The sequence below is a fragment of the Aquarana catesbeiana genome, linkage group LG03, assembly GCF_042186555.1.
Source record: "Aquarana catesbeiana isolate 2022-GZ linkage group LG03, ASM4218655v1, whole genome shotgun sequence".
In the NCBI taxonomy this organism is placed as follows: Eukaryota; Metazoa; Chordata; class Amphibia; order Anura; family Ranidae; genus Aquarana; species Aquarana catesbeiana.
In genome coordinates, this window is record NC_133326.1 from 625,591,626 (window position 1) to 625,605,543 (window position 13,918).

At 43.5% G+C, this 13,918-nt stretch overlaps 1 protein-coding gene across 2 annotated transcripts in view; it reads right to left on the reverse strand.

Moving 5' to 3' along the window:
* Window positions 1-13,918, reverse strand: part of LOC141133187 (uncharacterized) — a 70,938-nt gene that overhangs the window by 15,224 nt on the left and 41,796 nt on the right. For both annotated transcript variants that reach the window (XM_073622389.1, XM_073622388.1), the window contains exons 6-10: window positions 6,615-6,702; window positions 6,287-6,351; window positions 1,703-1,772; window positions 1,582-1,624; window positions 37-232 (exon numbers count right to left, since the gene is read on the reverse strand). In XM_073622389.1, coding sequence (XP_073478490.1) covers window positions 37-232; window positions 1,582-1,624; window positions 1,703-1,772; window positions 6,287-6,351; window positions 6,615-6,702 — 462 coding nt within the window. The remainder of the gene's footprint in view (window positions 1-36; window positions 233-1,581; window positions 1,625-1,702; window positions 1,773-6,286; window positions 6,352-6,614; window positions 6,703-13,918) is intronic.

The window sequence follows — 13,918 nt, forward strand, 5'->3', positions numbered from 1 at the left end:
AGACAGTGATATCCCGGGGCAGAGCTAGTTGCTTACCTGTATAAAGTCCACTCTCTGTTTTGGCAGGAAGATGTAGAGGTGCTTAATGACCTCCAAATGCTGTTTGGAAGTAAAGTGTTTCTGAATTGCATTCTCATCTTGGGTTTCATATTTGCACAGCTTGCATGTAAAAGTTGTGCCTGGATTATGGCTCAGTGACTGCCCATCTGTAGGCTCTAACTTTCCTGGAGCGCTGGGAAAACAATAAAATGCCTTTATAATAGAACCGGACAGATCATAAGACACACTGCCATTCTAGTTATTGTCTTCTTCAGAAGCAAGTAAAAAGGAGTATAAAAAAAGGACAGAAATTTAAAGAAAAAACTTTGTATAGCACTGTAAAAATGTTTTTTTTTTTTTGTAAACATATATACATTTACAGGCCACTTTATTAGGTACACCTGTTCAATTGCTTGGTAACACAAATTGCTAATCAGCCAATCACATGGCAGAAACGCAATGCATTAGGCATCTAGATGTGGTGAAGACGACTTGCTTAAGTTCAAACCGGGCAACAGAATGGGGAAGAAAGGGGATGTAAGTGACTTTGAATGTGGCATATTTGTTGGTGTCAGATGGGCTGGTCTGAGTATTTCAAAAACTGCTGATCTACTGGGATTTCCACGCACACCCATCTCAAGGTTTTACAGAGAATGGTCCGAAAAAGAGAAAATATCCAGTAAGTGGTAGTTGTTGGGACAAAAATGCCTTGTTGATGTCAAAGGTCAGAGGAGAACGGGCAGACTGGTTTGAGATGAGAGAAAGGCAACAGTAACTCAAATAGAAAATATGAAACTAAATATAATCAGCGCAGTATTAAAAAAAACTTACTGCAAATTATATATACTCAGTGCAAAACAATACTATGCAAATTAGATGTCAACAGCCTTCAGCTGGGCTTATTGTGATTGCTGCCAACACCTCTCAGAGTGTATCCACATGTGACTCTCAAATAAATACAAATAAACAAAACTGGTGTAGCGCAACCAATGTAAAACACAATCAAAAAATAAAGTCCCCGAGTCCTTCTTTACTCTTATTCTTTTTGTTTGGTTTTAATGTTTCAGGTTGTCTTTATCTGTCTGCCCTCTGGGCTCTGTTTTTCTGCCCAAATCAGTGGTGTTTGCTCATTACTACCTCTAAGTTTGGTAGCAGGGCCAGAGACTAATGGTGATATGACTCATATGTTTTCATGACGACTAAGTAGATGCCTCCGTCTCTAACACCCTCTATGTTGGATGGCCTTACGTTATGTACTTTGAACAAATACCCACTCGGATTGCTTTGTTTTCTCTTTTTCATGTCTGTTACTTGATTGTTATCATCTTTTTGACTGTTTTGTCAGAATTGTGAACATAACTAAAGATTATATAAAAAAATAAAAATAAAGTCCTTCTACTGAACTGAAATTCTAAGTAGTGCTGACAGCCTGCCCAGGTCCCCTCTGTTAGATTACAGATTAACTCCTCAGTTCTATGAGATAATTTGGAGGTGTTAAGACAATATTAAAAAAGACGGTTAAATAAAAAAAATTACTCTTACACTTTTGTGTTAGGATTCTTGATTGGCTGCTTTGTCTTGTCATCTGGGAATTGATAATTTCATAGTCATTATTGAAGGTTCAAATCCAACAATGTGAATTATCAAATTATTTATCTATTACCTTTGGTCTCTTGCATAGACTCCAGTTTTGTGTTTTCCCCTTTTTTTGGATTTCCATTCTGTTGCTTTGTCTGCATACAAAAAAAAAAAAAAAAAAAAAAAAACACAAGATAAAAAAAAAAACGCACAAATACTTTGTTTTCTTCACCACCTTAAAGCGGGGGTCCACCTATCTATGTTTTTTTTTTTTTTTTTGAGTTCATTCACAAAGTTTTCTTCTCAGCATTACATACTCACATATTGTGTGTAATATGTCCGCCAGTGTCAGATTTCGTCGGAAAGAATAACTTATATTATTCACTGCAGTGCATTCATCTTCATTGTGGGCATTTGAAGCCCACAAGCATTTATTTCCTGGATGTGGTGAATGCTGTGCTCCCAGCATTCACCGCTCGTTCCCGCACATGCTCAGTGGCATCCTGGGAAGCCTGAGACTAGCTCTCAGGAGTCTGGGAGATGCTAGAAACACGCCTACTCCCACGGGAGGAGAACCAGGAAGTGCAAAGAAGAATAGAAAAATAAAAGGTAATTACGGCGATTTAAATTTTTTTAAACGGCATGTCAGCATCTAGGCAAGGAAGAGAATACATACAGATATTGTTCAAAATTTGGGTGGAACTCCGCTTTAATATCACTGTATTATTAAAAACAGCAAAGAGGTGTACTCAATATTTGGAACACAATTCATAAATTGCACTGCAAAAAAAACACACATGGGTGCACGTGCACCCTTTGAAAGCCTGTGATCAAGCTGTCATTAGCCTCTTCACATCAGCGCAACGAATATATGCGGTGGTGGGGCAGGCCTTATACATATGCATCCAAGGGGGCCTGAAGAGCACACCCACAGCACAATGACCAAGCTGTCACTGTTTGAGATCGGGAGTCAGTAGGACAGGCTTCCAATCGTGGGACCACTGTAATAGTCAACCACAGCAATCACTTAATCGTAAAGCCTCCAACACCATTACAACCACTTAAAGGGCCACTTGGAGATGGCAGTGGCAAGGAGTTTACAGCCCAGATAACAGGCAAAATGCACAGAGGAAATCAGAGTGGCTCTGTGCCTTGTGATAGCTGCAATGACCAATTCCAGCAATCCCCAATGTAAACCCTATCCATGTTTACATTAAAGTGCATTCTTTTTCTCCTCTCTTGGTGCTTCTAACGTAAGTAGTAAAGTTCCCACTGATCACAATTTTAGGTCCTTAAGAAATGTGGTAGGCAGTCAGAACATCAGTTTTCATTTCAACTTTTTGACTTTATAAAGTAAAAAATGGAGAGCCATCGAAAATTATTTGATTCATAATTTACAAAGATTTCATAATGAATTGATCAGAAAAAGGATATGTGCTCTCTAAAAGCTCTGGTTGTTGGTGTGTCACAATCTATCACTGAAAATGCCAAAATGATTAATAAAGCTGGCCATACATGGATCGAAATTTAGCTGGTTCAGCAGGTACTGGCCGAATTTATATCCATATATAGGCACAGAGGTAGTATAGAAGTTGATCCACAGATTGACCTCTGTACAGCTGACCTGTCTGATTTTCCCCAATGAGCGCTGCAGGCTAAAGACTGTGGTCAGCACACACAAGGCGGCACAGGAACAAGCGGGATCAACCAGGTATTTTACATCATACAATGGGACAAATTACACAGCACAACTCTGTGCTGAGTAACATGCTTTAAAAGGAACAGGATTTTTTTTTAGGCTTACAAATGCTTTAAAGTCCAGAGAGAGAGAGACAGCTGACTTTATTTGAATACCTTGACTTATCCTGTATAAGTTCAACTACCTCCTGCATCCTCCTGTTGCTTGGAAGCAGCCCATCACAAAAAAAAAAAAAAAAAAAAAAAAACAGCTTAAGCTCAAGTTATTTTTTTTTTCGTGAACAAAAAAAAAAACAAAAAACTGAGGCGCTCGCTGTACTATGTGATGTACAACGATCTACCCATTGAGCTATTGTGTTCTGACAGGGTGACTGCGAGCACTGATCGGATGCTGGTCGGCTGCTGGTTTTTCAGCATGCCCGTTTGACAGAAGCCGAACGTTAGGCTGGCATCTGTTGGACAGGCTGCTGTACACACTGTAATAATCTCAGTGTCTAAAAGGCCTAATTGCACCACTCAACGCTCAGGAAAAATGAAGTTCCCAAAAAAAAAAAAAAAAAAAAAAAAAAAACACACACACACATATATATGCACACACACACAGTTGTACTCATAAGTTTACATACACTAGCAGAATTTATGATTTCTTGGCCATTTTTCAGAGAATATGAATGATAACACAAAAACTTATCTTTCACCCATGGTTAGTGTTGGGCATTTATTATCAATCAACTGTGTTTACTCTTTTTGAATCATTATGGAAACTACCCAAATGACCCTGATCAAAAGTTCACATACCCCCCAGTTCTTAATACCATGTATTGCCCCCTTTAACATCAAGCTTGAAGTCTTTTGTGGTATTTGTGCATGAGGCTCTTTATCTTCTCAGATGGTAAAGCTGCCCATTCCTCTTGGCAAAAAGCCTCCAGTTCCTGTAAATTCTTGGGCTGTCTTGCATAAACTGCACATTTGAGATCTCCCCAGAGTGGCTCAATGATATTGAGGTCAGGAGACTGACATGGCCACTCCAGAACCTTCACTTTATTCTGCTGTAGCCAATGACAGGTCGACTTGGCCTTGTGTTTTGGATCATTGTCATGTTGGAATGTCCAAGTACGTCCCATGGCAGCTTCCTGGCTAATTAATGCAAATGTTCCTCCTATATTTTTTGATAATGTACTGCATTCATCTTGCCATCAATTTTGACAAAATTTCCTGTGCCTTTGTAGCTCACACATCCCCAAAACATCAGCGATCCACCTCTGTGTTTCACAGTAGGAATCGTATGACCTTTCATCATAGGCCTTGTTGACTCCTCTCCAAATGTAGCATTTAAAGTCGTGCCCAAAAAGCAAAATGTTGGTCTCATCACTCCAAATGACTTTGTGCCAGAAGGTTTGAGGCTTGTCTCTGTGCTATTTGGCGTACTGTAAGCGGGATGCTTTGTGGCATTTGCATAGTAATGGCTTTCTTCTGGCAACTCGACCATGCAGCCCATCTTTCTTCAAGTGCCTCCTTATTGTGCATCTTGAAACAGCCACACCACATGTTTTCAGAGAGTACTGTATTTCACCTGAAGTTATTTGTAGGTTTTTCTTTGCATCCCGAACAATTTTTCTGGCAGTTTTGGCTGAAATTTTAGTTGGTTTACCTGACCGTGGTTTGGTTTCAACAGAACCCCTCATTTTCCACTTCTTGATTAGAGTTTGAACACTGCTGATTGGTATTCTCAATTCCTTGGATTTTTTTTATATCCCTTTCCTGTTTTATACAGTTCAACTACCTTTTCCCACAGATTCTTTGAAAATTATTTTGCTTTCCCCATGACTCAGAATCTAGAAATGTCAGTGCAGCACTGGATGAAAGATACAAGGGTCTGTCAGGAGTCCAGAAACTCGTTGACCTTTTATACACACCAATTACAAGCAAACAGATCAGAGGTGAGGATAGTTACCTTTAATAGCCATTCAGAGCCCTTTGTTTCAACTTGTGCGCATGTTATCAGGCCAAAATCACCAGGGTATGTAAAATTTTGATAGGGTCATTTGGCTAGTTTCTGTTGCCATTATGGTTTAAAAAGGGTAAACACAGTTGATTGATAATAAATGGATTTAGCCAAACACTAACCATGAGTAAAAAGAAATGTTTTTGTGTTATCATTCATATTCTCTGAAAAATGGCCAAGAAATCATAAATTCTGGCAGGGTAAACCTTTGAGCACAACTGTATATATAATGTATATTATACAAGTCTATGTACATAAAAGCATCCGCTAAATTAAACAGAAATATACACCTAAGTAACAAAAGTCCTTAGTCCACATAGACAAAGTTCCAATACTCAAAGCAGTGCTCCAATCAAATAAAGGAAGTATGACCAGCATTCACATGTAAAAACATATGAGAAATCAGTAGTATGTTGATAGGTGAAGAGACAGTTCAATTGATAGTTGAAGGATTCTACTTAATGATAGGCATATACCATCCACCAATCAATCATTAAGTAGAATCCTTCACCTATCAATTGAACTGTCTCACCACCTATCAACATACTACTGATTTCTCATATGTTTTTACATGTGAATGCTGGTCATACTTAATTTATTTGATTGGAGAGCTGCTTTGAGCATTGGAACTTTGTCTATATGGACTTTTTTTGCTGTACACACTGGTCGAATGTTAGACTAATTCTGTTGAACCGCACAATATTCGGCCCGTGTGTACCAGCCTTTAAACTCAGAAGGGGTTGGGTCAAAACTTGAGCATATAAAACTTCAGCTGCCAATATCTTTGTATCTATTGACTGTTTTGACATGCATTTACATGCAGAAAGTAACCTCCCAATTGCATTTCGTAATTTTTATGCTACGTTTTAGTTTTTTCAGGTTTGTGCCAGGCTCAGTAGCTTGAAAAAAAAACAAAACACATATACAAAAGTCTCTTTTGGCAAAGTCAGTAAGCAATATACTCACGCCTTTAACCTGTCCTGCGGATTGTTGGCTCCCTTGTATGCGTTTTTGTTGTGTCTTTGAAGGTTCTGGAAGAAATATGTGAACAATCTATTGATCAGACATATGAAATATACATGAAAAGGGATCCGAGTTCTTATTTCAAATGAAAAGTTTAAAACGCAGGTTTATTCAAGTTAAGAAAACAGACCTCCTTGAAGAAATGTATTTTCAGGGAGTTTATGATGGACCCAAGATCAGGGTGACAAGCTGAGAGAGGAAGAGGTTTTCAAGAGCACAGGAGAATTTAAGACATGTAAAAACGTTTAATAGACTCTCAGAGCTACCGTACCATTACTTTTCTTGTCAAACTTTACTGGGGCCGGCTGGACTGGAGAAAAGATCCTCTTTCTTTTCTTTTTCTGAAAGCGATCATCCATCTGTGGAGTTCGCAAAGATGGTCATGCAAGTTAAAGAGGCATTTTGCATGTTTAGCAGAAAAAGTTTCATAGGTTGGTGGGAAAAAAATAGGATTTTTTCATCATACTTACATCTAAAATCCTTTTCTTGAAGTACATCACGGGACACAGAGCAACCATAATGACTATATGGGTTATAACGCCACCTACTGGTGGATGGACACTGGCAGATAGTCAAACAGGAAGTCCAACCCGATATAACCCCTCTGACATTGGGGGATGTCTAGCTCAGTGATAGATGCATTTTAAGGGAGTTCACAGCCAACAGGAACTAAGGTTTAAGGGCGTGGTAGCCCACTTTTATTGAAAGTAACAAGAACATGAAAGTTCACACACGCATTTGGTTTCCCACACAGGGGTTCTTCTCCCAAAACAACAACTGAAAAATGCCAAATCCACCTGGCTCTTAAGGCTCGCTCAGCCTTCAGCGCAGTTCCTTGCTGCACAGGCCCCTCCTGGCCTCTAGGAAGGGGCTCTCCTGACACTCCAGGCTTCCACACTCCTCCAAGACTCACGGTCCCCTCTGGTCCCCAAGACTCTCTCCAGTTGTCTCAGCTATGGTCTCCCCGACTCTCCCAGCTGGCCCAACTCTCTCAGTCCACTGACCTGGAACCTCTCCCACATGGAGTGCCCTCTCAAGGATGTTGCCTGGGTTCTTAAACGGTAGCACACCTCCTTCCTGTCTGCAGCAACTGCTCCAACACCAACTCCTTTCCCACACACACTGAGCTATGCTCAGCTCTGCCTTATAACGGGTGTGCGCACCTGGACACACACAACCTTAAGATCTTCTGGAAAACCTGGACACATGACTGGAGACTCCATTCCTCCCAATGCTCTTTGAAGTCTTCAAGTTTCCAGCCCCAATCCAGACTTACAAAATCCAGAGAAAACTGAAAGCATAGTTTTCTCTGCTCACCGATTTTTTACTGGAACTTCTCAAATTGCTTCTTTGAGAGTCCTGTGTCCATTTTACACACATTTTCACTAAGACAGGGGCTCTCACTCTCACATATCCCCCCCCCCTTTGTTTCGATCTGGAGGGAGGAACACCAGTACCCATCATCAGGGTTGGGACACCTCTGTGCCGGCTGTCAGCCGCGTAGGCCCAACCCTTTTTTCGGGTGCGCTTCCATGTAAGTCCTACTCTGATTCTCCATGAGATCACACACTTTTTCCCCACTTCTGGGGTTCCTGGGCTTAGTTGCTTTAATCGGGGGAACGCTGCCTTCCCTGTTCCTAATACTTTGCCTGATGGGGAACCACCTTTTCCCTCACTGACACCAGTTTTTCCCATTACAACAGGTTTTTTTGGTTTAACAACTTGTCTGAGGTTACTAGCAGTACCAACCAGTGACAGACCACAAATTCTGATGTCGCCACTTCCAATACCATCAATGCTTCCCCACACAGTGTCTCCGGGTACCTTAATTTGTACCTCTTTGCGAATGATAGGAAAAATCTCTGCTACTGCCACATCTATTTCGGGCCCTTCCTTCACATGAGGTCTAGTGGGTGAGGCAGTGTCCATGCCCTCTACTGACGACTGCTCAGCCGCAACTCGGACCGCACCAGCAGAAGTTTTCTTAGTCACCGCATCAGGCGAAGAGACCTCTGATGTTTTCAAACGTTCTCCTGAGCGCCTTCCATCCAAACTGGTATCTAGAAGCACCCTCTCAGAGAATCGAGACCATTTGCCACACTGCTAATAAATATGGTACCAACCAGTTCCTCTCATGATTAACATCATCAAGCATAGCTTGTACTACTTGGCCCCACCTACTGGTACTACGCAGTACCACCTTGTCTGGCCACGGTGGACACACCCAAGTGTACAGCAAATGTGCTTTTTGGACTTCAAGCATTTTCAACAATACATTAGTCATCTTAATGCGATCCACATCTACATACAAGACCTTTCTAGGGACTTTTCCATTATCATAATAATAAATAATGACGTGGAGGGGCTCATCCACTGAAGCTGGAAAGGTAGAGACATTTACAGCGACCTCTACTCACTGGCGGTATCGGTGTGTCACAGCCTGGTGCTCAACTGGAGTACTGTCCGATGTATGTCTCACATTTATCCCTTCTGCCACAGCATCAGGGACCCGCCCCAGGTCATAAGTCACATTGCCATTCTTGCACTCACTATTTTCCCGTGGTTGGGCTGCAGATTACACAACTGCCATGCATGCGCCCTTAACCGGTCCTTCTGACTGAAGGGGACCAATCTCTGCCGGGGCTAACACGCCCTTGGCCACTGGCCACCCTGCAATCCCTCTGTTAGGCATAGCAGGTGTTATGTCCACATCTGTGTCACCCATCATAGCTTTGTAACTCATGGTCACTTTGTTTAGTGTTGCGACGGTTTCCTTGCACCACGCTTCCCAGTCAGTGGTACTTCCCTGACAGGCATTCTACAGCGCTGCATCACCTGTTCCAAGAGGCACCAAAGGAACCTGGGACTCATTACCCAATATTGTACATTTATCATCCCTATACGCGTCACACTGTACAAGCACAATTTCACTTATGTCTCATTGGGACGATGCTTCATCACACAAGGCAGGGTGCAATACACTATTTTGACCAGTTTGTTCTGGTGGGGCTACCATCACACCCAGCTTTAACAGGCTGAATAAATTGTTCACCAATCTGGTCACATAACAGGCGGGTGGTCTGCATCCACACACTCACACTGTGTGGTGCAGTCCCTCCTTGCTCCCCCAAAGTACTGCCAGAGCGGTCCTGAACAACCTCCAGTTCCAACACAGGGAGATTCCTGGAGATTTCCACGGACAACCCTGCAGCTCTGTCTCTGGTGGTCACGGAAGACATCCTACTCGTATCCTTTTTGGTAAACATATTAACGACATTATTCTCATTATTCTCAAATATGACATTTCCAGAAATAAATTTCTCAACCTTTAGAGGATCATCATGACACTTAGACGTAGCTGTAGCTATTGTGGGTAGCCTCTTACCCACTTGAGTAGCTCCACAGCTGACCTGGTAAACCCTCCGCTCCAACACTGTGGGCTCCTGGGAGGTTTCCCTGGGCAACCCTGCAGCGCCTGTCTCTGTCACTAGGTAACATGGTATACGGATTTCTTTGGTCACCCCTAGTACAGCTCTTCCAGCACTCTGCTGGATTCCACCAGGTACATACAGAATTTCCATGTCCTTTTTAGTCTTTAGTCCTGCTGCCAGTTGGTCTTTACCTTGTGCCTCCCCACTACCCCGGGTAGCACACTGCAGCAAGTCCACCTGTATTGCGGATTTCCCCACTGGACACACTTCCACTTCATTGGGTTCTGTCCCATAAACTGCAACAGTCTTACCAATTCCTGTAGACTGTGTCATAGCCTTCATTTGTGTGCGTTGTCTCTCATCTGTGGTGTTTCCATAGGCTGACTCTTCCATGTGGTCATGGACCAACACTGCAGCCTTTCCGAACCCACCGACACCCCCTGCATGTAACACAGGATCCCTGTTTCTAGGGATAACAGCAGACCAGCACGCCAAAGATGGTTGGCTACACCTCATGGAGGTTTCCGACTGTTGTGCCCTTTCTGGGCTGACCACTTCAGACAAGAGGCCATAACAGAAAACCTTGCGTTTCTCTGGATTTCTAAAACCTAGGTCTTCCGGTGACACGTCTCCCATCCTGAAGCATTGCTGGCGGCCCATGATACGATGGAACTCTCCTCTAAGAAGGATTTCCTCTTTAAACTTGCGGTAGTCATCCTGGTCCCCGTCCATCAAATGGTAAACCGACCGGAACTCTATCCGTAATAAGGTTTGCAGCAATTTTGGCCACCAGTCCCTAGGCCATTTTCTCTTTACAGCAACTTTTTCAAATCTTACAAGGAAGTCCCCAACCTCCTCTGTAGGCAGCATGGGTTGCATATAGTCAGAGGCCAATATCTGAGCCCCTTGCACTGTGCCCCACTCTTTATTCTGGTTCTGCCTGAACCACACATTCACGGTCATACACCACTGGCCCCTTTTGACTGGCCCTCCTAGGTAGAGGCATCTTCTCAGGCCACGCTGAGCTCACTTCCCCTTTAACTTGATTTAACATGAACTTCTTGTGTTTTGACTGCCTCATCCTTGCAGTCACATGTACAGCAGCTTGTTAACACAGTTCACAGCAGTAATATAAAAAAAAAAAAAAAAAAAAAAAAAAAAGTGCTCATTGCCTGGCTGCACTTCCATACACAGCCACTGACAGTTCCTTGACAAACTCACTTCTGGTGCAGAGACCCGGATTTCACCGTCTGTATGCCCGCATTCTACAACACTTGTGACATTAGGGGATGTCTAGCTCAGTGATAGATGCATATTAAGTGAGTTCACAGCCAACAGGAACTAAAGTTTAAGGGCGTGGTAGCCCACTTTTATTGAAAGTAACAAAAAGATGAAAGTGCACACACGCATTTGGTTTCCCACACAGGGGTTTTTCTCCCAAAACAACTGAAAAATGCCAATCCACCTGGGTCTTAAGGCACGCTCAGCCTTGGGCGCAGTTCCTTGCTGCACAGGCCCACTCCTGGCCTCTAGGAAGGGGCTCTCCTGACACTCCAGGCTTCCACACTCCTCCAAGACTCACGGTTCCCTCTGGTCCCCAAGACTCTCTCTTCCAGTTGTCTCAGCTATGGTCTCCCCAACTCTCCCAGCTGGCCCAACTCTCTGTCCACTGACCTGGAACCTCTCCCACATGGAGTGCCCTCTCAAGGATGTTGCCTGGGTTCTTAAACGGTAGCACACCTCCTTCCTGTCTGCAGCAACTGCTCCAACACCAACCCCTTTCCCACACACACTGAGCTATGCTCAGCTCTGCCTAATAATGGGTGTGTGCACCTGGACACACACACACACACAACCTGAAGAGCTTCTGGAAAACCTGGACACATGACTGAAGACTCCATTCCTCCCAATGCTCTTTGAAGTCTTCAAGTTTCCAGCCCCAATCCAGACTTACAAAATCCAGAGAAAACTGAAAGCATAGTTTTCTCTGCTCACCGATTTTTTACTGGAACTTCTCAAATTGCTTCTTTGAGAGTCCCGTGTCCATTTTACACACATTTTCACTAAGACAGGGGCTCTCACTCTCACACCTCCTACACAGGAAGGACCTCAGTTTTGTAGCAAAGCAATAAATATCCCAAAAAAGATTGAAGGGACCTCTGTGTCCCGTGATGTACTCCAAGAAAAGGATTTTACAGGTAAGTATGATGAAAAAAAAAAATCTTATTTTCTTTATCGTACATCACGGGACACAGAACAACCATAATGACTATACAGGATGTCCTAAAGCAATGCACTTGAGGGGAGGGAGAATCACAGAAAATGCCACCTGAGAAGGACTCCTGCCACCCAAAACATACTGAGGCCAAAAGCAGTATGCTCTGTGGCTATATCTATCTGGTAAAATTCTGTGTATAAACAAAAGACAATGTAATGGCCTTAAATCCTGAGCCACTGACACCTGATGGCCCAAGATGCCCCACACAACTGGTAGCGAGCACTTTTACCAAAAAAAGGGGGTGGGGGCGCTTGCCTTTTCAAGCCATAGGCTCGAATAATTAACTGGCAGATCCAATGAAAACAGTTAACTTGGATGCCTCCTGCCCACCCTGGGCTCTACTGGCAGCACAAACCAGAATTCCTGACCTGTACAGACAAATCAAGTAATTCTGACCGCCAGAACTACCTCCGGAGTATGCAGTTATCTAACTCCTGCCAACTGAGGATCAAAAAAGAAGGCAAGACATTGTCTTGATTCAGGTGAAAACTAGACACCATTCTAGGCAAAAAATGGAAGAGGACGCAACATCAACTTATCATGATGCTAGACCAAGAACGGCTCCTTGCATGAAAGAGCTGCCAACTCTGACACTCCACTTGAAGTGATAGCCACCAAAGAAGCCACTTTCTGAGATAAAAGGACCAACAGAATCCCCTGATTGGTTCAAAAAGTGGCCTCTGCAAGGACAGTCAAGATCAAATTCAAGTTCCAAGGACACAAGAATGGCCTGACAGGCGGGAATGTCTACGTTACACGTCGTATGAAGTATGAATCAAGGAGTGGGAAACAACGGCCTCTGGAAAAAAAATGTATAGGGACGAACTCTGACCCTTAATGGTACTTAAGGCCAATCTCCTTTCCACTACCGATTGGAGAAAGAAAAATAAAATTTCCCACTCACATATTTCTGCGGGTGCCACTTCCTGGCTTCACCCCAGGCAAAAAATATTTCCAAGTCCTGTAATTGAAGTTCCCCAAAGCTGGCTTCCAGGGGCTCAACAGTGCTGAGATTCAGGACTCAAGACCATTAGGTCCCGCTGGATTGGGAGTGTCCATGGAGCGACCCCCTCAAGACTCACTATGTCACTGTACCAACCAAGCCCTCTTGGGCTAATTCGGCTAACATTATTATCAGTGTTAAAATCTTCCAGATTCTTCGCAAAAGATGCAGCAGAAGTCGAAACAGGGGGAAAGTGTCAAATAAGGGTGAACTGGTTCCTAAGGCGTTACCAGTGCATCTACCCCTATTGCCAGTGGGACCCTCGTCCCGGACACAACCTGTCCCAACTTGATGTAGAACTTGGAATCTAGTAGATTCACCTGCAGAGTTTCCCCTGCCACTATTCTATACCTGGAATATGCACTGACGACAGAGGCCGCACTTTTCCTGCCCCAGACAGAACGCGGTTCACCTTCCTGAGCCGCATGACTCTGGTGCCGCCCTGGTGGTTGATATATATGCTCCTGCAGAGGCTTTTCCGGATAGAACCTACAACTGGTTTGTACCATAATCTAGAGCAAGGCGTACTGGCCAAAAGCTCCAAGATATTTATGGGCAGTATTCTCTCCTGTGGAGACCAAGTCCACTGAACTGTAGCCACCCTCAAACCAAAATGGAGAAACTGGCATCAGTGGTTAACCATCAACCACCAATCTTTAGCTGTGCAACACCCCAGGAACAGAGCCCTCTGGCAATCCAATTCCTGGATCTTAAAGTTCCAGACAGAGAGAGAATGATCCTCTCCAAGACCTGGAGTAGGACTGTACATAAGGAATGTGCTTCGACCTAGATACAGCTTCCTACTGAAAAATGTATCGAAGGAAAATCTGGACCAACTGCTTCCTGAGCAAAGGTTAGTGAGG